The sequence below is a fragment of the Leucoraja erinacea genome, chromosome 24 (assembly GCF_028641065.1).
Source record: "Leucoraja erinacea ecotype New England chromosome 24, Leri_hhj_1, whole genome shotgun sequence".
Classification (NCBI taxonomy): domain Eukaryota; kingdom Metazoa; phylum Chordata; class Chondrichthyes; order Rajiformes; family Rajidae; genus Leucoraja; species Leucoraja erinaceus.
This window is the reverse complement of record NC_073400.1, coordinates 19,384,583-19,410,174: the sequence shown is the minus strand read 5'-3', so window position 1 is coordinate 19,410,174 and position 25,592 is coordinate 19,384,583. Positions and strand designations below refer to the sequence as shown.

Below are 25,592 nucleotides of genomic sequence, written 5' to 3'. Positions count from 1 at the left end.
GTGAAGAGGATGTTAGGACGTTGCAGGATGACCTGGACAGGTTGAGTGAGGGGCAGATGCGTGGCAGATGCAGTATAATATAGATAAATGTGAGGTTATCCACTTTGGCGGCAAAAACAAGGGGGCAGATTATTATCTCAATGGGGTTAGGTTAGGTAAGGGGGGGGTGCAGCGAGACCTGGGCGTCCTTGTACACCAGTCACTGAAAGTTGGCGTGCAGGTACAGCAGGCAGTGAAGAAAGCTAATGGAATGTTGGCCTTCATAAAAAGAGGATTTCAGTATAGGAATAAAGAGGTTCTTCTGCAGTTGTATAGGGCTCTGGTAAGACCACATCTGGTGTATTGTGTACAGTTTTGGTATCCTAATTTGAGGAAGGACATCCTTGTGATTGAGGCACTGCAGAGTAGGTTCACGAGATTGATCCCTGGGATGGCGGAACTGTCATATGAGGAAAGATTGAAAAGGCTAGGCTTGTATTCACTGGAGTTTAGAAGGATGAGGGGGTTTCTTATAGAAACATATAAAATTATAAAAGAACTGGACAAGCTAGATGCAGGAAAAATATTCCCTATGTTGGGCGAGTCCAGAACCAGGGGCCACAGTCTTAGAATAAAGGGGAGGTCATTTAAGACTGAGGTGAGAAAAAACTTTTTCACATAGAGAGATGTGAATTTATGGAGTTCCCTGCCACAGAGGGTAGTGGAGGACAGATCACTGGATGGATTTAAGAGAGAGTTAGATAGAGCTCTAGGGGCTAGTGTAGTCAAGGGATATGGGGAGAAGGCAGGCACGGGTTATTGACAGCCGTGATCACAATGAATGGCGGTGCTGGCTCGAAGGGCCGAATGGCCTCGTCCTGCGCCTATTTTCTATGTTTCTATGTTACCCAGCAGGGTGAACCAGATTACCACCCCGGCGCCCCCTCACCACAACCCCTCACCCCGCCCCCCTCCCCCCCACCTACCCAGCACGGTGAGCCAGGTGTCGCCCTCGAAGCTGCCGGCCGGGAAGGTGAACACCTTGCAGCGGAAAATGCCCGGCGTCCGCTAGCACCAGCTGGTCGATCAGCAGCGAGGCGTCGCCGGCCAGCGCGTCCCCGCCGTGCTCGGCCCCGCGCTGGAAGCGGGCTCGCGCGCCGTAGAAGGGGTGCGTGCGCGTGCCGTGTGCGTCACTGCGCACCGCCACCATCTGCGGGCCCAGCTCCGTCAGCTTGTCCCACGTCACCTGCGTCACCTGGGCCGCGCCCGTGTACAGGCATCGCAGCCGCGCTGTGCCCCCTAGCGGCGCCGTCGTGCCCGCGTCCAGCTGCAGCTCCGGCCCGCACACACCTGGGGGGGGGGGGTGAGGGGGAGAGTGTGGGGGCGGGGTAAGGAGAAGGGGGGGGTGGGGGGGGGGGGGGGGGGGGGTGAGAAGAGGGGGGGGGGGGGAGAAGGGGGTGGGGGAGTGAGGGGGGGGTGAGGAGAGGGGAGGGGGGGTGAGGTGAGAAGAGGGGGGGAGGTGAGGAGAGGGGGGGAGGTGGGGAGAGGGGAGTGAGGAGAAGGGGGGAGTGAGGGGGGGGGAGATGAGGAGGGGGGAGGTGAGAAGAGGGGGGGAGGTGAGGAGAGGGGGGGAGGTGGGGGAGAGGGGGGAAGGTGAGGGGGAGAGGTGAGAAGAGGGGGGGAGGTGGGGGGGAGAGGGGGGAAGGTGAGATGAGGGGGAGAGGTGAGGAGAGGGGGGAAGGTGAGATGAGGGGGAGAGGTGAGGGGGGGGGGGGGGGGGGGGGTGGGGAGGAGGGGGAGGTGAGAAGGGGGGGTGGGGGGAGGGGGGAGGTGGAGGGGGGAGGGTGAGGAGAGGGGAGGAGAAGAAGGGGAGTGAGGAGGGGGGAGGTGAGGAGAGGGGGGGGGAGGTGAGAGGGGGGAGGTGAGGAGAGGGGGGGAAGGTGAGGAGAGAGGGGGGAAGGTGAGGGGGAGAGGTGAGGGGGGGAGGTGAGGAGAGGGGGAAGGTGAGAAGGGGGGTGAGGAGAAGGGGGTGCGTAATGGAGAGGGGGCGTAATGGGGAGTGAGAGTGAAGAGTAATGGGGTGGAAGAGGATGCAGAGGTTGGTGGGGATGGTTTGGGGAGATGGGAAATGAAGGTAGAGATGGGTTGAGAGTGAGAGGCAGCAGGGGGTAGAGGGATGAGACGAGAGAGAGGTGTCAGTGACTGATTAGTTTTGCCTGATTTTATGCAAATAAAATTCCTTTCAAATTCTTTGAGGCTTTTTGTATGGTTCTCAAATTAAAGCTATCAAAGATGTCCCCGGTCCCGCTCGCAGAGGCCTCCGAAGCTCCCATGGACTGTACACACATACAGATGCCGCCACTCCGGGACCCTGCACAGATACCTGCACGCGAGCAGCGGGTACCTGGGTGACAGGCACTGTGTGTTTCTCCCCTGCCAGGGGCACGCAGCTCCCAGCAGCCAGCATCAGTCGCGGTGCCTCCAAATTCCAAGGAGTCAATATCACCAACAACTTCTCTTTGATTACCCATGGCTACTTACGTAGAAAGCTTCGTAAGTTTGGCATGTCCCCTACAACTCTCACCGACTTCTTCAAATGCACCATAGAAAGCATTTTATCAGGGTGTATCACAGCTTGGTTTAGGAACAGCTCCATCCAGGACCATAGGAAATTGCAATCCAGGCCATCACACAAACCAACCTCCCTTCTATTGATTTAATTTATGCCTCACGCAGTCTCAGCAAGGCCAGCAGCATAATCAAGGACGAGTCGCACCGTGGCCACCCTTTTCTCTCCCATCAGGCAAAAGGGAGAGATGTGAAAACGCGCAGCTCCAGATTCAGGGACAGTTTCTTCCCAGCTGTTATCAAGCAACTGAACTATCCTACCACAACCAAAGAGCAGTGCTGAACTACTATCTACCTCTTTGATGTCCCCCGGACAATCCTCGACTTTGCTGGCTTTACCTTACCGTAAACATTATTCCCTTATCATGTATCTATACACTGTAAATTGATTGATTGTAATCATGTATTGTGTTTTTGCTGACTGGTTAGCTCGCAACAAAAAGCTTTTCATTGTACCTCAGTACACGTGACAATAAACTAAACTGAACAGTCTTTCACCAGAACATAGCCGGAGTCTGGGACATTTACCGACACCAATCAGAGCAATGTGGGCAGTCAGACAGTGGAGGCTCGTGGAAAATCTCACTGCGGCTCTTAGCCAAAGTTGCTCTCTGTCCTGTCATGTAGGGCGGCAAGAGAGCGGAGTGTGAGGATTTTGATCAGGCTGACCCCCTGTTCAGCAGGAAAAGTTTATTTGAACCAGGACCTGAAACTCCCAGGGGGCACTCCTCACAAGGCACAGTGTCCTTACACTGGGATGCTGCAAAGGAGGTTCATGAGGTCGAGTTTCGGGAATGGAGTGTTTGTGTTACAAGGTGAGGCTGGGACTCTTTTCCCAACAGCGTAGGTTTACAAACTCATGAGGGGCCTAAAGGTGGGGAACCGTCATTTTCCCAGGGTAGGCGGGTCTAAAACCAGAAGGCACTGGTTTGAGGTGAGAGGGGAAAGAATGGAAGGGACTTGGAAGTCAGGTTTTTTACACAGAGGGTGTGGAGGCCCCTGGGTTATCTGTTGCCAGCCCTGATTTATTCTGACCTTCTCCTACCTCCAGTTCCCCAGCACCCTCCTCCTGGACATTAAGTCTGAAGAATGGTCCCAGCCTAAAATATCATCTATCCCTTTTCTCCAGAGATGCTGCGTGACCCACTAAGGTACTCCAACACTGTGTCTATCTATGGGTGGTGGAATGAGCTACTGGAGGAAGTGGCAGAGCCGAGGACAATCACAACATTTCAAAGACATTTGGACAGATTCATGGATAGGGAAGGTTTGGAGAGATTTGGACCAAACATGGGCAGGTGGGACTGGTTCAATTGGGAGGATGATCAGCATGGGTGAGAAGGGATGAAGGGCCTGTTCCGTGCTACAACATACACTGTCCACCTGCCCGTGTTCATGGCTGCACTTTGTAGGGGTGGGGATGAGTGAAGAGCCCCTCTCTGGAGGAAGGTTGTCAGCACAGAGCTGTGGGAAAGGGGGTTGTGGGGTACCCCGGGTGAATGGAGGACAGTCAGCCCCATCCAACAAACACTCACCTACGAGGAGCAGGCTTGGGCAGGCATGCATGCAAGCAGGAAACTGGTGGGAGTGTCCAACAGGTGAGTCAGTGGGAGAGCAGGAAACATGGAGCAATGCTCGTACACAACTCACACCCTCATTGCACACCAGAGCCGAGACAAATACCACCGTTCCATGACTGGAAGAGCAGGTTCAACCAGTGTTGACACCGCAGCACTGAGCTGCAATTCAGGGAGTGACAGGACAGCGTAGAGGGAGTTTCACTCTGTGCCTAACACTTTAAAAAAAAATTATATACAAATACTTTTATTCAGAAAATCAAATCAAACATACGGAGTATTAACACCATCAAAGGCCGTCTATATTGAGTTCACAAACAAACAGTCATCAAATTACTATATCGCCAACTTTATCAACAATACATTCAACCTCACCGTGAATGGCCATCTTGGCTAGGCACAGGAGCAGATTGACAGGGACCCCTCCCTCCCTCCTGACCAAATATCTTATAGGATCTTTGCTCCTGACCCTCCTCCCTGGGAATGTGAGATTGGATGGTGTGGAGGGAGCTTCACTCTGTATCTGACCCGTGCCTGGTGTGTTTAGTTTAGAGATAGTGTGGCTGACTAATGATCACCCATACACTAGTTCTATCCAACACACTAGGGACTAGTTACAGAAGCCAATTAACCTATAAACTTGTACGTCTTTGGAATGTGGAAGCACCCGGGGAAAACCTACTCGGCCACAGGGAGAATGTGCAAACTCTGTACAAACAGCACCCGTAGTCAGGATCGAACCCGGGTCTCTGGCACTGCAAGGCAGCAACTCTACCATTGTGCCACTTTGTGTGATGAGACGGTATAAAGGGAGCTACATTCTATGACTAGCCTGTGCTCTGAGAGTTTGTGATGGGATAGTGTAGAGTTGACCAGCACATATACTGGCCCTTCAGCACACCACAGTCATGTTGAAATGTTTGGCCTTCTACACCAATATCATTTGCTTACATATCTTTCCATGCCTTTCCTATTTAACTATCTGACTAAAGGCCTCTTAAATGTAATGTCAGTATCCAATTCCACCCCCTGTCTGCAACGTTCCAGGTATCAACCAATCTGTGTAAAAAACATACCCCTCAGATCCCCTCTAAACCCATATCTCCAACCTTAAATTCGTGCCCTTTCTATTTGTCTTTCTAATATATTAATGGATCCCACCTCTACCACTTCCTCTCGCAGTATCTCCAGCACAACCACTCCCTTCCTTGACCAAGACGGCTATTCTAAGGCAACTGCCTACCCTTCTTACGTCCGTGTCCATGTGTCTCTGTAGAGGGAGCACGCAGAGCTTTGGAGGCTTTCGAAAACTGTGTGTGTCAATGGGCTTTGATCGCGTGCTGGATACAACTGACAAGGCTGTCATTTGCTGTATGCAAACTGGACATATAGTTGTTTTGACTAATGTAACACTCTGTTAATTGTGACTCTGGAATAAAAACTCCTTGTTAAGGACAAAACAAATAAACACCTCCTTCCTATAATGTGGTGACAAGAACTGCACATAGTATTCCTTGTGCAACGTCAACAGTGTTTTGTGAAGTTGCAACATAGCCTCCCAAATTTTATATTCTATGCCATGACCTATGAAGACAAGCATGCCTCACACCACAACACCCGCCCATGCTGCCACTTTCAGGGAACTATGGATGTAAACCCTAGGTTTCTTTGTTCACCCATATTCCAGTGCCCTGTGTATGCCCTCCCAATGTATCCCAATGACAATTAAATTGAATCTTGAATCTTGAATATACAAGGGAGCCAATGTACAGTGGCTTGCAAAAGTATTCATACCCCTTGAACTTTTCCACATTTTGTCACATTACAACCACAAACGTAAATGTATTTTATAAGGATTTTATGTGATAGACCAACACAAAGTGGTGCATAATTGTGAAGTGGAAGGAAAATGATACATGGTTTTCAAATTTTTTTACAAATAAAAAACTGAAAAGTGTGGCGTGCAAAAGTACTCAGCCCCCCTGAGTCAATACTTTGTAGAACCACCTTTTGCTGCAATTACAGCTGCAAGTCTTTTGGGGGTATGTCTCTACCAGCTTTGCACATCTAGAGACTGAAATTTTTGCCCATTCTACTTTGCAAAATAGCTCAAGCTCAGTCAGATTGGATGGAGAGCTTCTGTGAACAGCAATTTTCAAGTCTTGCCAGAGATTCTCAATTGGATTTAGGTCTGGACTTTGACTGGGCCATTCTAGCACATGAATATGCTTTGATCTAAACCATTCCATTGTATCTCTGGCTGTATGTTTAGGGTCGTTGTCCTGCTGGAAGGTGAACCTCCACCCCAGCCTCAAGTCTTTTGCAGACTCTAACAGGTTTTCTTCCAAGATTGCCCTGTATTTGGCTCCATCCATCTTCCCATCAACTCTGACCAGCTTCCCTGTCCCTGCTGAAGAAAAGCATCCCCACAGCATGATGCTGCCGCCACCATGTTTCACAGTGGGGATGGTGTGTTCAGGGTGATGGGCAATGTTAGTTTTCCGCCACACATAGCGTTTTGCATTTAGGCCGAAAACTTCAATTTTGGTCTCATCTGACCAGAGCACCTTCCTCCCACATGTTTGCTGTGTCCCCCACATGGCTTGTGGCAAACTGCAAATGGGACTTCTTATGGCTTTTTTTCAATAATGGCTTTCTTCTTGCCACTCTTCCATAAAGGCCTGATTTGTGGAGTGCACGACTAATAGTTGTCCTGTGGATAGATTCTCCCACATGTGGATCTCTGCAGCTCCTCCACAGTTACCATAGGCCTCTTGGCTGCTTCTCTGATCAATGCTCTCCTTGCCCGGCCTGTCAGTTTAGGTGGACGGCCATGTCTTGGTAGGTTTGCAATTGTGCCATACTCTTTCCATTTTCGGATGATGGATTGAACAGTGCTCCATGAGATGTTCAAAGCTTGGGATTTTTTTTATAACCTAACCCTGCTTTAAACTTCTCCACAACTTTATCCCTGACCTGTCTGGTGTGTTCCTTGGGCTTCATGATGCTGTTTGTTCACTAATGTTCTCTAACAAACCTCCGAGGCCTTCACAGAACACCTGTATTTATACTGAGATTAGATTACACACAAGTGGACTCTATTTGTCTAATTAGCCTATTTACTAATTAGGTGACTTCTGAAGGCAATTGGTTCCACTGGATTTTATTTAGGGGTATCAGAGTAAGGGGGGCTGAATACATTTGCATGCCACACTTTTCAGTTTTTTATTTGTAAACAAAATTTGAAAACCATGTATCATTTTCCTTCCACTTCACAATTATGCGGCATTTTGTGTTGGTCTATCACATAAAATCCCAATAAAATACATTTACGTTTGTGGTTGTAACATGACAAAATGTGGAAAAGTTCAAGGGGTATGAATACTATTGCAAGCCACTGTATGACTTCCCAAAGTGCATCAACCTCACACAGGTTTAGATGAAATTCCATCTGCTAAAGGTCCACCAAACTTTCCAGATCTACATCCTGCTGTGGTCTTAGACAACATCCCTCATTGCCCAGATTACCAGTCATCCGTAAATTTGCTAATTAAACCTGACATACATGCCCAAGTTGCTAATGTACATTACAACGGCAAAGGTCACAGAGTGATGCAGTATGGAAGCAGGCCCTTCAGCCCGACTTGCCCACACCGGCCAACATGTCCCAGCTGCACTAGTCCCACCTGCCTGCGCTTGGTCCATATCCCCCCAAACCTGTCCTATCCATGTACCTGTCTAACTGTTTCTTAAACGTTGGATTAGTCCCAGCCTCACCTACCTCCTCTGGTCCTGCACTGATTCCTATGGTACATCACTGTTCACAGACTTCCAGTCAGAAGACCATTCTTCAACACTATCCTCTGCCTCCTATCACCAAACTTACCATGGATGCTATTAACCAGCTCATCTTGGATCCCATGTGCCTTAAACCTCTGAGACAGTCCTGCTCCTGCAGGACAATATCGGCATGCTAGCGTAGCGATAGAGCTACTGTTGCAGACATCCTGACTACTGGTGCTGTCTGTACGGAGTTTGTACTTTCTCCCTGTGACTTGCATGGGATTTCTCCGAGATCTTCGGTTTCCTCCCACACTCCAAAGACGTACAGGTGTGTAGGTTAATTGGCTTGGTGTGCATGTAAAATTGCCCCCAGTGTGTGTGGGGTGGTGTTAATATGCGGTGATCGCTGGTCGGTGCAGACTCGGTGGGCCGAATGGCCTGTTTTCGTGCTGTATCTCGAAACTAAAAATTAAACCGGTGACAGTGGGATGAGATCGTGTAGAGGGAGCATCACCCTATGTCTGACCTGTGCCCTGGGAGTGTGTGATGGGATAGTGTAGAGGGTGCACCATTTTGTGTCTGACCCTCCAAACCTGTCGAAACTCAGCGGGTGCGAAGCGCTCCATAGATGCTGCTGCACCCGCTGAATTTCTCCAGCTTTTTTGTGTACCGACAGGTTTTCCAGCATCTGCAGTTCCTTCTTAAACCCTCCAAACCTGTCATTTTGTTTCCTTAACAGGGAAACTTTATTTCGTAATCACAGCTACAAAGTACTGGAAGGATCAATACTGCCAATTAGTAGTTGGAAAGCATCGATCAATCAATTATCAAATTACAACATCCTCATTCTCATTCACTACAAGCTTGGCTTTCCGCAGCAAGTAGTGTTCAGGGAAGGCATCTAGAGTTCCCATGGCCACTGTGTTCTCCATCTTCAGGGACTCGCAGGCACTGAGATAAGCCTGGAAGAGGGGCAGGCAGACTCAGACAGGACCCTTGACAGCACGCTGCCCGGACCCATGAATGTCCATCCTCGCCAGGCCCAGGAGCAAACAACGGGGAAAATCCTTCCCCAGCAACCACCCTTCCCCCCACCCCGTACTAGGTGACGGGGTATCACGAGCATCGGGGCTGAAATGCCGCATGGCTCAAAGGTTTCGTTTGGAGATACAACGCGGAACCAGGCCCTTCGGCCCTCCGAGTCCGCACTGACCAGCGACCCCCGCACATTAACACTACCCTACACTTACACTATGTACATGTTTTTAGAAACATAGAAACATAGAACCATAGAAATTAGGTGCAGGAGTAGGCCATTCGGCCCTTCGAGCCTGCACCGCCATTCAATATGATCACGGCTGATCATCCAACTCAGTATCCCGTACCTGCCTTCTCTCCATACCCCCTGATCCCCTCAGCCACAAGGGCCACATCTAACTCCTTCTTAAATATAGCCAATGAACTGGCCTCAACTACCCTCTGTGGCAGAGAGTTCCAGAGATTCACCACTCTCTGCGTGAAAAAAGTTCTTCTCATCTCGGTTTTAAAGGATTTCCCCTTTATCCTTAAGCTGTAACCCCTTGTCCTGGACTTCCCCAACATCGGGAACAATCTTCTTGCATCTTTAGATTTACATCAAGCCAATTAACCTACAAACCTGTACGTCTGTGGTGTGTGGGAGAAACCCGAAGATCTCGGGGGAAATCCACGCAGGTCACATGGAGAAAATGCAGCCTCCATACAGACAAGCACCCGTAATCAGGATCGAACCCGGATCTCTGGCACTGTAAGGCTCTACTGCTGCGCCAGTGTCACCAGGTTATCAATACTTTATGAATCAAAATCTTACTGCTGTTGCTGCTGTAAATCAGTTTACATAATCACTGTATGAAAGCCCTGGGAATATCAATAGTGTCAATAAGCAGTTTGTAAACAAACGTACAAAATTCTTAAGGGGTTGAACAGGCTAGATGCAGGAAGATTGTTCCCGATGTTGGGGAAGTCCAGAACAAGGGAATCACAGTTTAAGGATAAGGGGGAAATCTTTTAGGACCGAGATGAGAAAAACATTTTTCACACAGAGAGTGGTGAATCTCTGGAATTTTCTGCCAAAGGTGGTAGTTGAGGCCAGTTCATTGGCTATATTTAAGAGGGAGTTAGATGTCGCCCTTGTGGCTAAAGGAATCAGGGGGTATGGAGAGAAGGCAGGTACAGGATACTGAGTTGGATGATCAGCCATGATCATATTGAATGGCGGTGCAGGCTCGAAGGACCGAATGGCCTACTCCTGCACCTATTTTCTATGTTTGTATGTAACAAGCAATCATCAAAGTACAGCGTTGCCGTCCTTATCCTCAACGCACTCAACCCCAGCGGCAAGTAGCGTTCACCGAAGAGACCCCGTGGATATTGCGTGTTCTCTTTCCAAGGACTTGCGGGCACGGAAGCTCGTCCGGAAGAGGGGCAGACATTCAACTCGGGCTGAACCCCTGCCGCCCACTGACTGGGTCCTTGAATGACCATCTTGGCCACTCCCCCACGAGTGAACAGACAGGGACATCTCCCCTCTCCCCCCCCCCCCCCCCCCCCCCCCCCCCCCCCCCCCTCCTCATGTCACCCAACTGACCGACCCCCTCCCCTCCATAGTAGGTGATGAGAGTGTGGGACTAGCATGCGGCCAAAACTTGAGGAGCAGCCCCTTCAGACTAACTCGTATTCTGGGAGTGTGTGATGGAACAGTGCCGAGGGAGCTTCACTCTGTGTCTGACCTGTGCCCTGGTAGTGCGTGATAGAACAGTGCAGAGGGAGTGTGTTTCTGCTGCCTCGGCTGTTTTACCCTGCCAATGTGTTTTCCCACACACACAGCAGTGATGTTTATGGTCTGTGTTGAGATCTGTGATTGGATTATCTCAACTGTCTGTGTGTTCTTAAAATGGATTTGAGGTGAGTTTGTGGGACTGGTAATTGGGGAATGACTTCGTGGTGGGTTCATTTGCAGCCCACCTCATCCTGACTAACACAAAGGAACAAAGACCTGAAGGAAACCTGTGTGTCACTAAATCGCTGACACACCCCATTCCACATCCACCGCAGGCAAAGTGATGTCAGCTCTCAGTGTGGGAGCCTCTCTCTGTCTGCCTGCCCCTCTCTCTCTCTCTACTCCTCTCTCTGTCTGCTTCTCTCTCTCTCTCTCTCTCTCTCTCTCTTTGTTCCTGTCTGTCTGTCTGCACCTCCCTCTCGCTCTCTCTTTCTCTCTCATTCCCCCTCCCTCTATCTTCTCTCTCTCTCTCTCTCTCTCTCTCTCTCTCTCTCTCTATGCATCTTTCTATCTCCCTCACCGTTGTTGTTTCACTCTTCTATGCCCTCTCTCCCACCTCCCGTCCTAAACCTATAGATTTATTGAGCTGCAGAAACAGGATCTTTAGCCCATTATGACTGCACCGACCTTCAACAACGCATGCCCACTAATGTTACTATCTCTGATACCATGTATTCGCCCTCACTCCCATCAACACCCCAAGGCCTGCCCTACACCCACACACTGGGGTCTTTACGGCGATCAATGGGACATGGGAGGAAGCTGGAGCACCCCAGAGATGCCCACACCGTCACAGGGAGAACATGCAAACTCCACACAGCCAACACCCGAGGCAGGGATCAACTCCTGGTCTCTGGCACTGCGAGACATCAGCACTACCCATTACACCACTGAGTCAGCCGTCCCCTCAGCTATCTACTTCACGCTGAAGTTCTAACATGAGCAGGAGAGCTGTCCGAAACCCACAAACTCCCCGGCCAAAGCTTTTCCTTGCGAGTGTGTGATGGGGCAACTTCACCCTGTGTCTGGCCTGCGCCCTGGGAGTGTGAGACCGCAGAGTGTAGAGGCCCCTCATACCTGCTGCCCATTCACTGCCTGACCTTGTCCTCAGCTTCCTATTCCCAGACCCCACCCCAGTCACAATACCTCCACCCGGGGACACACACACACACACGCATACACACACATCCTCTCAGCATCTTCCCGATCGAGGCCCCCTCATGATCCCGGGATTTGACGAGATGCCCCTCGTTCTCATCTCCAGTGAGCCCCAGCCCACCCCGGCTTGACCAGGGGTCGACCCGGTCAGCGTTCTCTGCTGCTCCCAATGCGTGGACCCTCACCCTGCGAGAAGGAGAGCAGCAGTGTACACCGTACCCCAGGTGTGGTCTCACCAACACCCTGTCCCCTTGTACGGACAATGACAGAGGCTGGTGAAGAAACACATCTGCGCCTTCCTCCCTCGGATCATGGACCCGTTGCAGTTCGCATACCGTCCGAACAGACCCACGGACGATGCGGTCTCTCAGGTCTTGCACACCGCTCTCTCCCATCTGGACAGCCAGAAGGGGGCCTACGTGAGGATGCTGTTCATAGACTACAGTTCAGCCTTCAACACGATAGTACCTACCAGACTGGCCGGGAAGCTAATGGAATTGGGGCTCAACACATCCCTGTGTGCCTGGGTCCTGGACTTTCTCACCGCCAGGCCCCAGGTAGTCTAGATGGGAGGGAATACATCGAAGTCCCTTACCCCGAGCACAGGATCGCCCCAGGTTGCGTCCTCAGCCCCCTATTGTACTCCCCGTACCTACTAGAGAAGGGGCGGTACTGGACCTCCTGTTAGGAAATGAGATGGGTCAGGTGGCAGAGGTATGCGTTGGGGAACAGTTCGGGTCCAGTGATCACAATACCATTAGTTTCAATATAATTATGGAGAGGGACAAAACTGGACCTAGGGTTGAGATTTTTGATTGGAGAAAGGCTAACTTTGAGGAGATGCGAAAGGATTTAAAAGGAGTAAATTGGGACAGTTTGTTTTATGGGAAAGATGTGGAAGAGAAATGGAATACATTTAAAGGTGAAATTTTAAGAGTACAGAATCTTTATGTCCCTGTTCGGTTGAAAGGAAATCGTAAAAATTATAAAGAGCCATGGTTTTCAAGGGAAATTGGACACTTGGTTCGGAAAAAGAGGAAGATCTACAATAATTATAGGCAGCATGGAGTAAATGAGGTGCTTGAGGAGTATAAAAAATGTAAAAAGAATCTTAAGAAAGAAATTAGAAAAGCTAAAAGAAGATATGAGGTTGCTTTGGCAAGTAAGGTAAAAGTAAATCCGAAAGGTTTCTACCGCTATATTAATAGCAAAAGAATAACGAGGGATAAAATTGGTCCATTAGAGAGTCAGAGTGGACAACTATCTGCAGAGCCAAAAGAGATGGGGGAGATATTGAACAGTTTCTTTTCTTCGGTATTCACCAAGGAGAAGGATATTGAATTATGTGAGGTAAGGGAAACAAGTAGAGTAGCTATGGAAACTATGAGGATCAAAGAAGAGGAAGTACTGACACTTTTGAGAAATATAAAAGTGGATAAGTCTCCAGGTCCGGACAGGATATTCCCTAGGACATTGAGGGAAGTTAGTGTAGAAATAGCAGGGGCTATGGCAGAAATATTTCAAATGTCATTAGAAACGGGAATAGTGCCGGAAGATTGGCGTACTGCGCATGTTGTTCCATTGTTTAAAAAGGGGTCTAAGAGTAAACCTAGCAATTATAGACCTGTTAGTTTGACGTCAGTGGTGGGCAAATTAATGGAAAGAATACTTAGAGATAATATATATAAGCATCTGGATAAACAGGGTCTGATTAGGAACAGTCAACATGGATTTGTGCCTGGAAGGTCATGTTTAACTAATCTTCTTGAATTTTTTGAAGATGTTACTCGGGAAATTGATGAGGGTAAAGCAGTGGATGTTGTGTATATGGACTTCAGTAAGGCCTTTAACAAGGTTCCTCATGGAAGGTTGGTTAAGAAGGTTCAATGGTTGGGTATTAATGGTGGAGTAGCAAGATGGATTCAACAGTGGCTGAATGGGAGATGCCAGAGAGTAATGGTGGATGGTTGTTTGTCAGGTTGGAGGCCAGTGACGAGTGGGGTGCCACAGGGATCTGTGTTGGGTCCACTGTTGTTTGTCATGTACATCAATGATCTGGATGATGGTGTGGTAAATTGGATTAGTAAGTATGCAGATGATACTAAGATAGGTGGGGTTGCGGGTAATGAAGTAGAGTTTCAAAGTCTACAGAGAGATTTATGCCAGTTGGACGAGTGGGCTGAAAGATGGCAGATGGAGTTTAATGCTGATAAGTGTGAGGTGCTACATCTTGGCAGGACAAATCAAAATAGGACGTACATGGTAAATGGTAGGGAATTGAAGAATGTAGGTGAACAGAGGGATCTGGGAATAACTGTGCACAGTTCCCTGAAAAGTGGAATCTCATGTAGATAAGGTGGTAAATAAAGATTTTTGGTGTGCTGACCTTTATAAATCAGAGCATTGAGTATAGAAGTTGGGATGTAATGTTAAAATTGTGCAAGGCATTGGTGAGGCCAATTCTGGAGTATGGTGTACAATTTAGTTCGCCTAATTATAGGAAGGATGTCAACAAAAATAGAGAGAGTACAGAGGAGATTTACTAGAATATTGCCTGGGTTTCAGCAACTAAGTTACAGAGAAAGGTTGAACAAGTTAGGGCTTTATTCTTTGGAGCGCAGAAGGTTAAGGGGGGACTTGATAGAGGTTTTTAAAATGATGAAAGGGATAGACAGAGTTGACGTGGAAAAGCTTTTCCCACTGAGAGTAGGGAAGATTCAAACAAGGGGACATGACATGAGAATTAAGGGACTGAAGTTTAGGGGTAACATGAGGGGAAACTTCTTTACTCAGAGAGTGGTAGCTGTGTGGAATGAGGTTCCAGTGAAGGTGGTGGGGGCAGGTTCATTTTTATCATTTAAAAATAAATTGGATAGTTATATGGATGGGAAGGGAATGGAGGGTTATGGTCTGAGCGCAGGTATATGGGACTAGGGGAGATTATGTGTTCGGCACGGACTAGAAGGGTCGAGATGGCCTGTTTCCGTGCAGTAATTGTTATATGTTATATGGTTATATGTGGTTAGGTTCAGTTCCAACTCAATAATTAAATTTGCTGATGACACTGTGGTGGTGGGCCTGATCTCAGACACCGATGAGAAGGCCTACCGGGAGGAGATGGCTGGTCTAGCACTCTGGTGCCAGGATAACAGCCTCCTCTTGAACATCAAAAAAACGAAGGAGCTGATCATGGACTTTAGGAGGGCACATCATCTGAGGACGTACACTCCATTGAGGATAAATGGGGATCCTGTGGATAGGGTGGACTGTTTTAAATATCTGGGAGTCCACATCTCCGAGGATATGACATGGGCATCACACGCCTCAGCACTCGTGAGTAAGGCAAGGCAGCGCCTTTACCACCTCAGGCAATTGAGGAAATTCAGAGTGTCTCCGAGGATCCTCCAGTGCTTCTACGCAGCGGTGGTGGAAAGCATCTTGTCGGGAACATTACCATCTGGTTTGGGAATTGCTCTGCCAAGGACAAGAAGGCTCTGCAGAGAGTAGTGCGTTCGGCGGAACGCAATATGGGAACTTCACTTCCCCCCTGCAGGAACTATACAACAGGAGGTGCAACTCCAGAGCAAACAAAATCATGAGAGACCCCTTCCACCGCTGCAACGGACTGTTCCAGCCGCTACGGTCAGGCAAACGCCTCCGTTGCCATGCGGTGAGAACGGAGAGGTTGAGAAGGAGTTTCTTCCCAGAGGCCATTCGGACTGTAAACGTCTATCTCACCAGGGACTAACTCTACTGAACATTTTTCCTTCCATTATTTACTATGTAAAAGAATATGTGTGTTATGATTGTGTTTATAGTTTGTTTGGTTGTTTGGTTGTTTGTCTTTTGCACAAAAGTCCGCGAGCATTGCCACTTTCATTTCACTGCACATCTCGTAAGTGTATGTGACAAATAAACTTGACTTGACTCACTATTGCCTCTCTTCCTCTGTAATAAAGACCAGCGCACCCTCCTGCCCTGGGAGTGACTTGTATCCCCGTGCTAATCTGTGTTCTGAGTTTTGGGGACCGCACATCCCCCCCCCCCCACCCCCACCCCCACCCAGCGCTGCCCACTCTCCCCGTTTACACAACGCCCCACATCTCCCCTCGCAATCCCAACTCTCCCACATTGAACCCAAACAGGTTCTAGTTTCATTTGTCAATCTCTCGGTCTCCCTCTCACACACACTGGCTGACCCACTGAGTTCGACCAACACTGTTGCTTGCTCCACATTCCAGCATCTTGTCTCTTCTGCCCCCTTACTGATCCTTTTATCCACCCATCCCTCTCTCTCTCTCTCTCTCTCCCTACCTCTCGCTGGAACCCAGCTTGAGAAACAGAGTGGATGAAGCGGTCTAACTAGAACGTCGAGAAATCTCTACAAAGCATTTCACAAATATCTCCAAGGTCACGGTGAAACCCAAAGCTGTTTGCAAATGAAAAAAAATCACACACGACTTGGTGAACAACAGCCGGTACCCAATGCTTGACATGATGGGAAGGGGAGGGATGGCGAGGGAATGCCGCGGAGAGGGAAGAGGAGGCGGGGAAGTGGCAGTGGGCAAGCTCCCGGGACAGGGGGGGGGGGGGGGGGGGGGGGCGGTGAGGGGGCGCGGGACGGGACGGGGGGGGGGGGGGGGGCGTGAGAGATCGTGGGGCAGGAAGAGGGGCAGCGAGGGATCGCGGGGCCGGGGGAGCGGCGGTCAGGGAACAGGGGGAGGGAGTGCCATTGCACCCCACTATGTGGGATACCTTTGCTGAGCTACGATTCGCTGACACTGTGGGAAACTCTCGGAGGTTTGGATGTGGGGCAGGTGCCGGGCGCTCTGCCAACCCCGACATGTCCCGTCCCGCTCCTGCACACTCCACCCTCCCCACCTGTGTGGCCACTTTCAGAAATTTGCCTAGGTCTCTCTGTTCGACAACATTCCCCATGCATAGCCCTGCCTTTTGTTTTTCTGCCCTGGTTTGACGTCCTAAAATGCAACATCTCTCAGTCGTCTAAGTTAAATTCTATCTGTCATTCCTTGGCCCACTTTTCTCAGTTCATCTGGATTCTGTTGTGACTTGTGACAACCTTCCCCATTGTCCACAGTACCACCCATTTGGTGTAATCTGCAAAGTTCTTAACCTTATTAAAACAACATTGACGTCCAAAATGTTATTGCATACAATTAACCACAGGCTACTCTCAGCGACCCTGGTACCCACTACTGATCACCAGGTCCAGGCTCAATAACAACCCCACACCACCACCCTCTGGCCAACTCTGTATCCAACTGTTTATAGTTTCTCCAGCTTTTTTGTGGCTGCACCCGCTGAGTTTCTCCAGCTTTTTTGTGGCTGCACCCGCTGAGTTTCTCCAGCTTTTTTGTGTAACCTGTTTATAACATCACCCTGGATCCCATGTGATCTCACCTTCCAGACAAGCCAACCATTCCAGTCTACAAGAATGATGCCAGGAATGAGTAGGCTAACCTATGATGAGCGGTTGTCAGGACTGGGCCTGTACTCGCTGGAGTTTAGAAAAATGAGGGGGGACCTCATTGAAACATACAGAATGGCGAAAGGCTTAGATAGAGTGGATGTGGAGAGGATGTTTCCACTAATGGGAGAGTCTAGGACTAGAGGTCATAGCCTCAGAATTAAAGAATGTTCTTTTAGGAAGGAGATGAGGAAAAATGTATTTAGTCAGAGGGTGGTGAATCTGTGGAATTCTTTGCCACAGAAGGCTGTGGAGGCCAGGTCAGTGGATATTTTTAAGGCGGAGATGGACAAATTCTTGATTAGTACCGGTTACAGAAATTATGGGGGGGGGGGGGGGGGGGGGAAAAGGGGGGCTAGATAGGCCAGCCATGCTGATGAATGGTGGGGAGTAGACTTGATGGGCGAATGGCCAGATTCTACTATCACATGACCTAATGACCTACCATTGCGGTATCTTATCAAAGGCCTTGCTAACGTCCATGTAGACAACATCTGCTGGACCGTCCTCCACAATACTCTTGGAGACCTCTTCCAGGGGGGGGGGGGGGGAGAAGGGGGGGGGGTGTGAGAGGGGGGTGACGGGAGGGGGGTGACGGAGGGGGGTGACGGAGAGGGGGGGGTGACGTGAGAGAGGGGGGGGGGTGAGAGGGGGGAGGGTGGGGGACGGAGGGGGGGGTGGGTGAGGGGGGGGGGGTGACGGGGGGGGGGTGACGGGGGGGGGTGGGGGGGTGACGGGAGAGGGGGGGGGTGACGGAGAGGGGGGGGTGGGGGGACGGGGGGGGGTGACGGAGGGGGGTGGGGTGACAGAGGGGGGGGTGACGGAGAGGGGGGTGACGGAGAGGGGGGGGGTGGACGGGGGGGGGGTGATGGGAGGGGGGGGTGATGGAGAGAGGGGGGGTGATGGAGGGGGGGTGGCTTGGTGATGGAGGGGGGGGGTGGGGTGACGGAGAGGGGGGGTGACGGGGGGGGGGTGCGGAGAGGGGGGGTGATGGAGAGGGGGGGTGAGAGAGAGGGGGGGGGGTGACGGAGAGGGGGGGGGTGACGGAGGGGGGGGGGGTGACGGAGAGGGGGGGGGGGACGAGAGAGGGGGGGGGGGTGACGGAGAGGGGGGGGGAGGGATGGGGGGGGAGGGGGGGGGGGGAAAGTCTGAACAAGTTTGGATGGGGTAGGAACAGGGATGGGGAGGATAGGAACGGGGAGGGGGTTTAGACCGAGGAGGTGGTGTCTAGTCGGGTTGGGGGGTGGGGGGGGGTATAAATTTGGAACAGTAGTTTTGTTTGCTATTGCAGTTTGTGTTGATTTCAGTATAAACTTGAGGCTCCTGTTTCATTGGGGCTTGGTCTCTACATAATTATAATTATGATATTAATTTCCACTAAAACACAAATTGCTGAAAGCAAAACACATACAGGGGAGTAGGAATAACAATAGCTCCTCGCAAACTGAAAACAGATTAGTACTCACTGATAAACTACACTCCTCCCACAACTCCAGTGAATAAACAACCTGGGAGTGTCTGGGACTTTGGAAGAGGCGTGTGTGTGTGACAGGACAGAGTCGAGGAAACGTGGTTTAGTTTAAACTAGATATCGCATGGCAACAGGCCCTTTGGCCCAACAAATCCACACCGACCATCGATCACTCGTACACACGAGTCCATGCTATTTCACTATCTCATCCACTCTGGACACACTAGCGACAAGTAACGCCAATTGATCTACAAACCTGTACATCTTTGCAATGTGGGGGGAAACTGGAGCACCCGGAGGAAAATCCACGTGGTCATAGGGAGAACGTGCAAACTCCACACAGACAGAACCCAAGGTCAGGATCGAACCCAGGTCCCTGGCGTTGTGAAGCAGCAACTCTACTGCTGCGCCACCATGCCATGGAGGGGTCTTCACTGTGCCTGAGTGACCCGTGCCTTGGGGATGTGTGCGGGGACAGTCTAGAGGAGGCTTCACTATGTGTCTGACGGAGTAGACATCCCCTGATTACTCAGCATCTCTCCCTACTGAGCTGGAGCAGGTGGATGGTGAGCCATGTTCAGCTCATCGAGGTGCAAGATCCAACATGCACCATGCACGTCACAGGCCAAGACTGCTCACAATTACTTTGTTTTTCTAGGTCTCTCCTCCCTCTCTTCACTCCCTCTTGTTTCACCTCTGCCAGTCCCCCCCCCCCCCCCCTCCGTATCCCACCTCCAACCCTCTCGTCTCCAGACCCCCCCCCCCCCCCCGACCCCCTCCCCCGCCAAGACCCTTGTGCTGTGAGCTGGCTTCTTGGTCCTTACCTAAGGGGACGAGGAGGATCAGGATGAGCAAGAGGGGTGGCAGCTGATTCTCCATATCCAGCAGGCGGGTCAGGAACTCGGCTGTTCCCACTGTGGTATAATAGTAGGCTGTCAGGACCGGCACTCCAGGATTTGCCCCTGTGTGGGACAGAGAGGAAGTGGGGCAGGGGGAGGGGGGGCAGCGGGAGAGGGGGACAGGCAAAAAGAAAGATAGGGGGGGGGGGGGGAGTTTCGAAGCGGAAGAGAGGGCGGGAGAGTGAGGGGGGGGGGGGAAGCACAAGAGGGGGAGAGAGCTAAAGAGGCGAAAGGGTTAAGATAAAAGAGTTAGAGGGAAATTTGAAAGAGGGGAAGTTACAGTGAGAGAAAGTGGGGAGAGAGAAAGTGAGGTTAAGTTAAGAAGAGAAACAGAGAGCATTAAAAGGGGGGCCGTGAAACAGACAGAGGGAGGGAGGGAGGTAAAGGGACAGAAAGAGACAGCGAAGGGCAGGGGAGGGAGGAGGTGTACCACGGGAGTCCCGGTTAGTCGCTCTGGCGATGGGGGGAGTTGCTGTTGCTGCCTCTGCCGGAGGGGGACCGGCTGAATGGTCCGGAGCGCCCGGCGGGGAATCTGCGAGTCGTCGTCGCCGAGTTGTGCGGCCGGTTCCCGGTCGGAGTGTCGGCTCCGCCCTCCCTCTCACCCCGAGCAGGCACTCCACTCGCCCAACCTGTTCCACCGACCCGGGGCGCTGGGCGGGACCGGGGCGGAGCTTCACCTGCCGCGGCAGGTGCCTTTTAACCCTTCCCGGCCCAGCGCCCCCGCCGCTCGGCCGTCTGTCCTCCTGTGCCGCGGCCGATGCCGGAGCTTGCACGGCTGGCCCGCCGGCACCACCCTTCCTCGACCACGCTGAGATGGGGCGGTGGTGGGACGGTCCAGGCAGGTCCCGGGAAGCAGCCATCGAGGCGGACGTAAAGGCCAAGTGCCAGGTCGGGCAGCGTCTGTGGCGGGATCGGGCAAAGACGTTGCCTGTCCGTGCCATCCACGGATGCCGACTGACCCTTCCCCTCATCCCCCGGGCCTCTAGTACTTCGTCCAGTTTGCAGCATTGTGTATCCGATGGATTTGTCAAGCCGGCAGAGGGGCTAACACCAGGGGGAGGGAGTTCATCAGAAGGGAGGGGGTGTGAGAGGGACTTTCTCCCCCGGAGAGAGTCTGGGTCTGGCGAGGAGGCAGAGACCCTCACTCGGCCCAGTGCATGGAAAGGCCAAGGAGGCTGCGGACCCAGAGCCGGAGAATGGGATCAATGTGGGCGAGTAAAGGGTGGTGGGCCGAAGGGTCTGTCTCTATGTGTGTGTGACGGTCATTTCTGGATGACGGAGGCGTGGGCTTCATGGCCTTCCCTTCCCCTACGTCCTCCGGAATCTTGACAGATACAGCGTGGAAGCTGGCCATTCGGCCCACCTTGTACGTGCCGACCAACGATCACCCCGTACGCTAGCACTATCCTACACATTAGGGCCAATGTTTACCGAAACCAATCAACCTACAAATCTGTAAATCTTTGGTTTGTGTGGGGGAAACCGGAGCACCCGGAGAAAAGCCACGATCGAACCGGGATATCTGGCGCTGTGAGGCAGCAACTCATCCGCCGTGCCACTGTGCTGCTCCCCGGAGCTGAGCGGGGTCTTACCCGGGCTGTGAGCAGTGGGATGGCGGGGACACGTGCATAGGCTCAGCTGGTCGCCACATGCAAGCACAGTACCTCCCTCTGCGCATGGGAGCCCACCGGCCAATAGTAACCACAGCGAACTCTCCAATCCCAGGTAAGCTCTGCCGCTTCTCATCTACCCAGCTTTGTCCTCCCTTTTTAACTTTCTCGATTTTAACTTTAACTCGCCCTCTTTAACTCTCCCATTATCTGATTTTCTCTATCTTTCTTCCTCCACGCCCAGTTCCTTCCCTTGCTCTAGCTCCTCCATCTGCTCATTCCCCACCCCTCTCTAATCAGGGCCCCAAATTTTCACTCTCCCTCTCTGGTCCCTCTGGTTCCACATTTCACTCCCCATCTAATTTATCACATTATAGTCATACAGAGTGGAAACAGACCCAACTTGCCCCCACACCGACCAACATGTCACATCTACACTAGTCCCACCTGCCTGCGTTTGCCCCTGATATCTCCTCTTTTCTGTGTCCCATCCAAGTTCCAGTCGAGACTCATGAAGGGGGGGGGGGGGGGTCGGGTCGGGTCGGGTCTTGACCCAAAAAGGGTTTTCCCCGGAGATGACGCCTGACCCGCTGAGTTACTCCAGCATTTTGTGTCTATCTGCGGTTTAAACCAGCATCTGCAGTTCCTTTCCACACCGTTATTTACCATGGGGGAGGTGTACAGATAGTTATTTACCCGGGATAGACTGATGCAGTTAATTATTTACCCGGGATGGCGGGGGGGGGGGGGGGGGGGGGGGGGGGGGGGACTGATTGACCGTGCATTGACTGGGAAACAGACATACTTATTTGGAGTAACTTAGCGGGACAGGCAGCATCTCTGGAGCGAAGGAATGACGTTTCGGGTCGAGACCCTTCTTCAGACTGAAATCTACTTTGTCCCGCTGAGTTACTCCCGCTTTTTGTGTCTATCTTCGGTTTAAACCAGCATTTGCAGTTCCTTCTGATATATAATTATTTATCTGGGGTAGACTGGGTGAGGGGAGGTACGTGGTTATTTACCCGGGATGGACTGGGAGGGGGGGAGGTGAGGAGGTGAGGGAAAGCTGGGTCCCTTTGTACACCAGTCACTGACAGGAAGCCTTTAGGGCCAGTGGCCAGTTACAAAGGCAAGCAGTATGCTGGCGGAGGGCTCGGCTGTAGGAGCAGTCGTGTATTGGGATTGCCCGGGGTTTAGTGATACCACACCTGGAGTATCAGGTTTAATCTCTGTTTCCCTACAGGTGAACGATACTCTCACTCTGGTGGAAGGAGTTAAACAAGGTTGGCCATTGTGACGACCGATATACATATAGCAGGACTGGCGTATTCGTTAATTATTGCTATCAAGGCAAATCATACCATCCATGAGTATAATACACACAATACGTAAGTATAATCATAATACATCCAATACAAAGAGAAAATCAAAACAATGCAGAATATCGTGTTACAGCTACAGGGGAAGTGCAAGGGCAAAATGTGCAAGGGCTGTAACAAAGTAGATTGGAAGATCAAGAAATTCATCCAAAGCGCATCAGAGGTCAATTCAACCGCCTGATAACAGCGGGGAAGAAGCTGTTGGTGAATCTTGGGGTACATTCTCTCAAGCCCGACGGTTGAGAGGAGAGAGTAACTGGGTTGTGAGTGGTCCTTCATTGTGTTTCCCTGAGGCAGTGTGAAGTGACGATGGAGTGAGTCAGTGGCGGGGGTGGTGTGGGAAGTCTAGTTTGTGCGCTGGGCTAGGCTGCGTCCACATCTCTCTGCAATGTTTTGCAGCCTTGAGCTGAAAGTTGCCAACCAAGCTACAATGCATCCCGACAGGATGTTTTCTATGGCGCAACTTAGTTTAGTTTAGAAATTGTTATCGTTAAGAGTCATTTGGGAAACACATAATGTCCTTAGCCTTCTGAGGATGTAAAGACGAGCGAGGTGGGGACAATTTGGATTATGTTCACTGGGGTTAGGTAGATAGAGGAATCTTTTAGAAATCATCCAAATTCTGACGGGGTCAGAGGAGATAGATGCGGGAGAAACATTCCCGATTGCGGGATTGGGAAACCATGGGTCACTGAGGATGAAGGAAAAGCTATTTAAGACCAAGACAATGAGCATTTTCTCCGCCCACTGGCACTCACCCCCGTCATCGCAAAGTGCTTTGAGCGGCTGTTCTTGGCTCACCTCAAAGCCAGCTCCCCCCCCCCCCACACTGGACCCCCGCCAGCTTGATCACCAAACTCAGCGGACTTGGCATCACCGCCTCCCTCTGCAATTGGACACTGGATTTCCTCACCAACAGACCACAGTCTGTTAGGATCAACAACCTCACCTCCTCCACTCTAACACTGAACACCGGTGTGCCACAGGGCTGTGTGCTCAGCCCTCTCTACTCCCTCTTCACCCATGACTGCGTCCCTAAGTATGGCTCCAACGCCATCATAAAATTTGCCGATGACGCCACGGTGGTAGGACTGATCAGCGACAACAACGAATCAGCCTATAGGGAGGATGTCCAGAACCTGGCAGCCTGGTGTGCCAACAATAACCTCGTCCTCAACTCCAAGAAGACGAAGGAAATCATTGTTGACTTCAGGAAGACCAGAGGTGGCAGACATACCCCCATCCACATAAACGGGACTGAGGTGGAGTGCGTCTCCAACTACAAATTCCTCGGGGTACACATCTCAGAGTATCTGTCCTGGTCCCTCAATACCACCAAATTGATCAAAAAGGCGCAGCAGCGCCTTTACTTTCTGAGGAGGCTTGAGAAAGTTCACCTCCCAGATCCTGTCCAACTTTTACCGCTGTACCATCGAAAGCATCCTGACCACCTGCTTCACGGTATGGTACAGCAGCTGCACCGCAGCTGACAGGAAGGCACTGCAACGGGTGGTGAAAACCGCTCAGCACATCATCGGTGCCCCGCTCCCTGCCATGGATGCCCTCCACCGAAAACGGTGTCTGAGACGGGCCGGGAAAATCATCAAGGACCCCTCCCACTCTAACCATGGACTGTTTGCCCTCCTCCCATCAGGGAGGCGGTACAGGAGCCTCAGGTCTCGCACAAGCAGGCTGAGGAACAGCTTTTTCAATAACACCATTACACTGCTGAACTCTGAGTCCCGTCGCTAGCTATCTTTAGACTCTCCCATTTGTATACATTTATTTGCCTATGTACCAGTTTAATTCATCCACAACCCACACATTGTTAACCAGTATTTTTATTTTTATTTGTATTTTTATTTTGTATTTTTTATTTTTACTTCTACTATCTTGCACTATGACCAGACGCTAAACTGCATTTCGTTGTACCTATACTCGTATTTGTGCAATGACAATAAAGTTGAATTGAATTGAATTGAATTGAATTGAATTTTCCCAGCCTGTGTTGAACCCCGGTTTTCTCTCGCACAGGAGGCGGTGGAAAACCAAATGTGGCCCTTGTGGCTAAAGGGATCAGGGGGTATGGAGAGAAGGCAGGCACAGGATACTGAGTTGGATGATCAGCCATGATAATATTGAATGGCGGTGCAGGCTCGAAGGGCCGAATGGCCTACTCCTGCACCTATATTCTATGTTTCTATATTACATATGTTTAGGAACAAGTTAAATGTGGATCTTCGGGTTTAGGGAATCCGGGAATATGGGAATAAAGCAGGAACGGGGTGCGTCTGACTGGTCAGCCCCGATCACAAAGAACGGGCTCAAAGTCACCTCCTGCTCCCGCATGTTCCGTCAGTAAGACACCGTGGTGAGGATCCATGTTGTGATTCAGGGAGCAGCGTTGGGAGTTTGCTGTGGCAGGGAGAGCCAGCCCTGGATGAACCATTAAGCAAAATAAGCTCGTGCTTCGGGCATCAAGGGAAGGGGGCACTACAGAGTGTTTTCTAGTGCCGGATTTACCATGGACCATGGGGCCAATGGTGCAGCTGAACCATTGGTTGTAAGTAGGCAACAATAAACATTATTTTGCATATTTGATTTGTGCATGTTAAAATGCTATGTGTCTTCAAGGCGAGAAAGCAATGGAAACAAAGGTGTTTTGTTTCGTATAAATAATGATATGTCTTCATTAGAGTATATATATATATTAAATATGGTGTACAATTCTGGTCGCCAAATTATAGGAAAGATGTTAACAAAATAGAGAGTACGGAGGAGATTTAATAGAATGTTGCCTGG

At 50.9% G+C, this 25,592-nt stretch overlaps 3 protein-coding genes across 3 annotated transcripts in view; 1 reads left to right on the top strand and 2 right to left on the bottom strand.

The window, feature by feature from the left end:
• Positions 1-21,811, bottom strand: part of nectin4a (nectin cell adhesion molecule 4a) — a 32,438-nt gene extending 10,627 nt beyond the window's left edge. The window contains 4 exon segments of the mRNA XM_055654667.1: positions 966-1,032; positions 1,034-1,329; positions 19,727-19,816; positions 20,232-21,811. Coding sequence (XP_055510642.1) covers positions 966-1,032; positions 1,034-1,329; positions 19,727-19,816; positions 20,232-20,772 — 994 coding nt within the window. The 5' untranslated portion in view covers positions 20,773-21,811.
• Positions 1-25,592, top strand: part of pfdn2 (prefoldin subunit 2) — a 48,389-nt gene that overhangs the window by 6,024 nt on the left and 16,773 nt on the right. The window lies entirely within an intron of this gene.
• nit1 (nitrilase 1) overlaps positions 25,062-25,592 on the bottom strand; it is a 14,398-nt gene continuing 13,867 nt past the window's right edge. Inside the window, exon 6 of the mRNA XM_055654671.1 lies at positions 25,062-25,592. This exon is cut by the window's right edge and continues 198 nt beyond it. The gene's annotated coding sequence lies outside the window, so the exon portion shown is untranslated.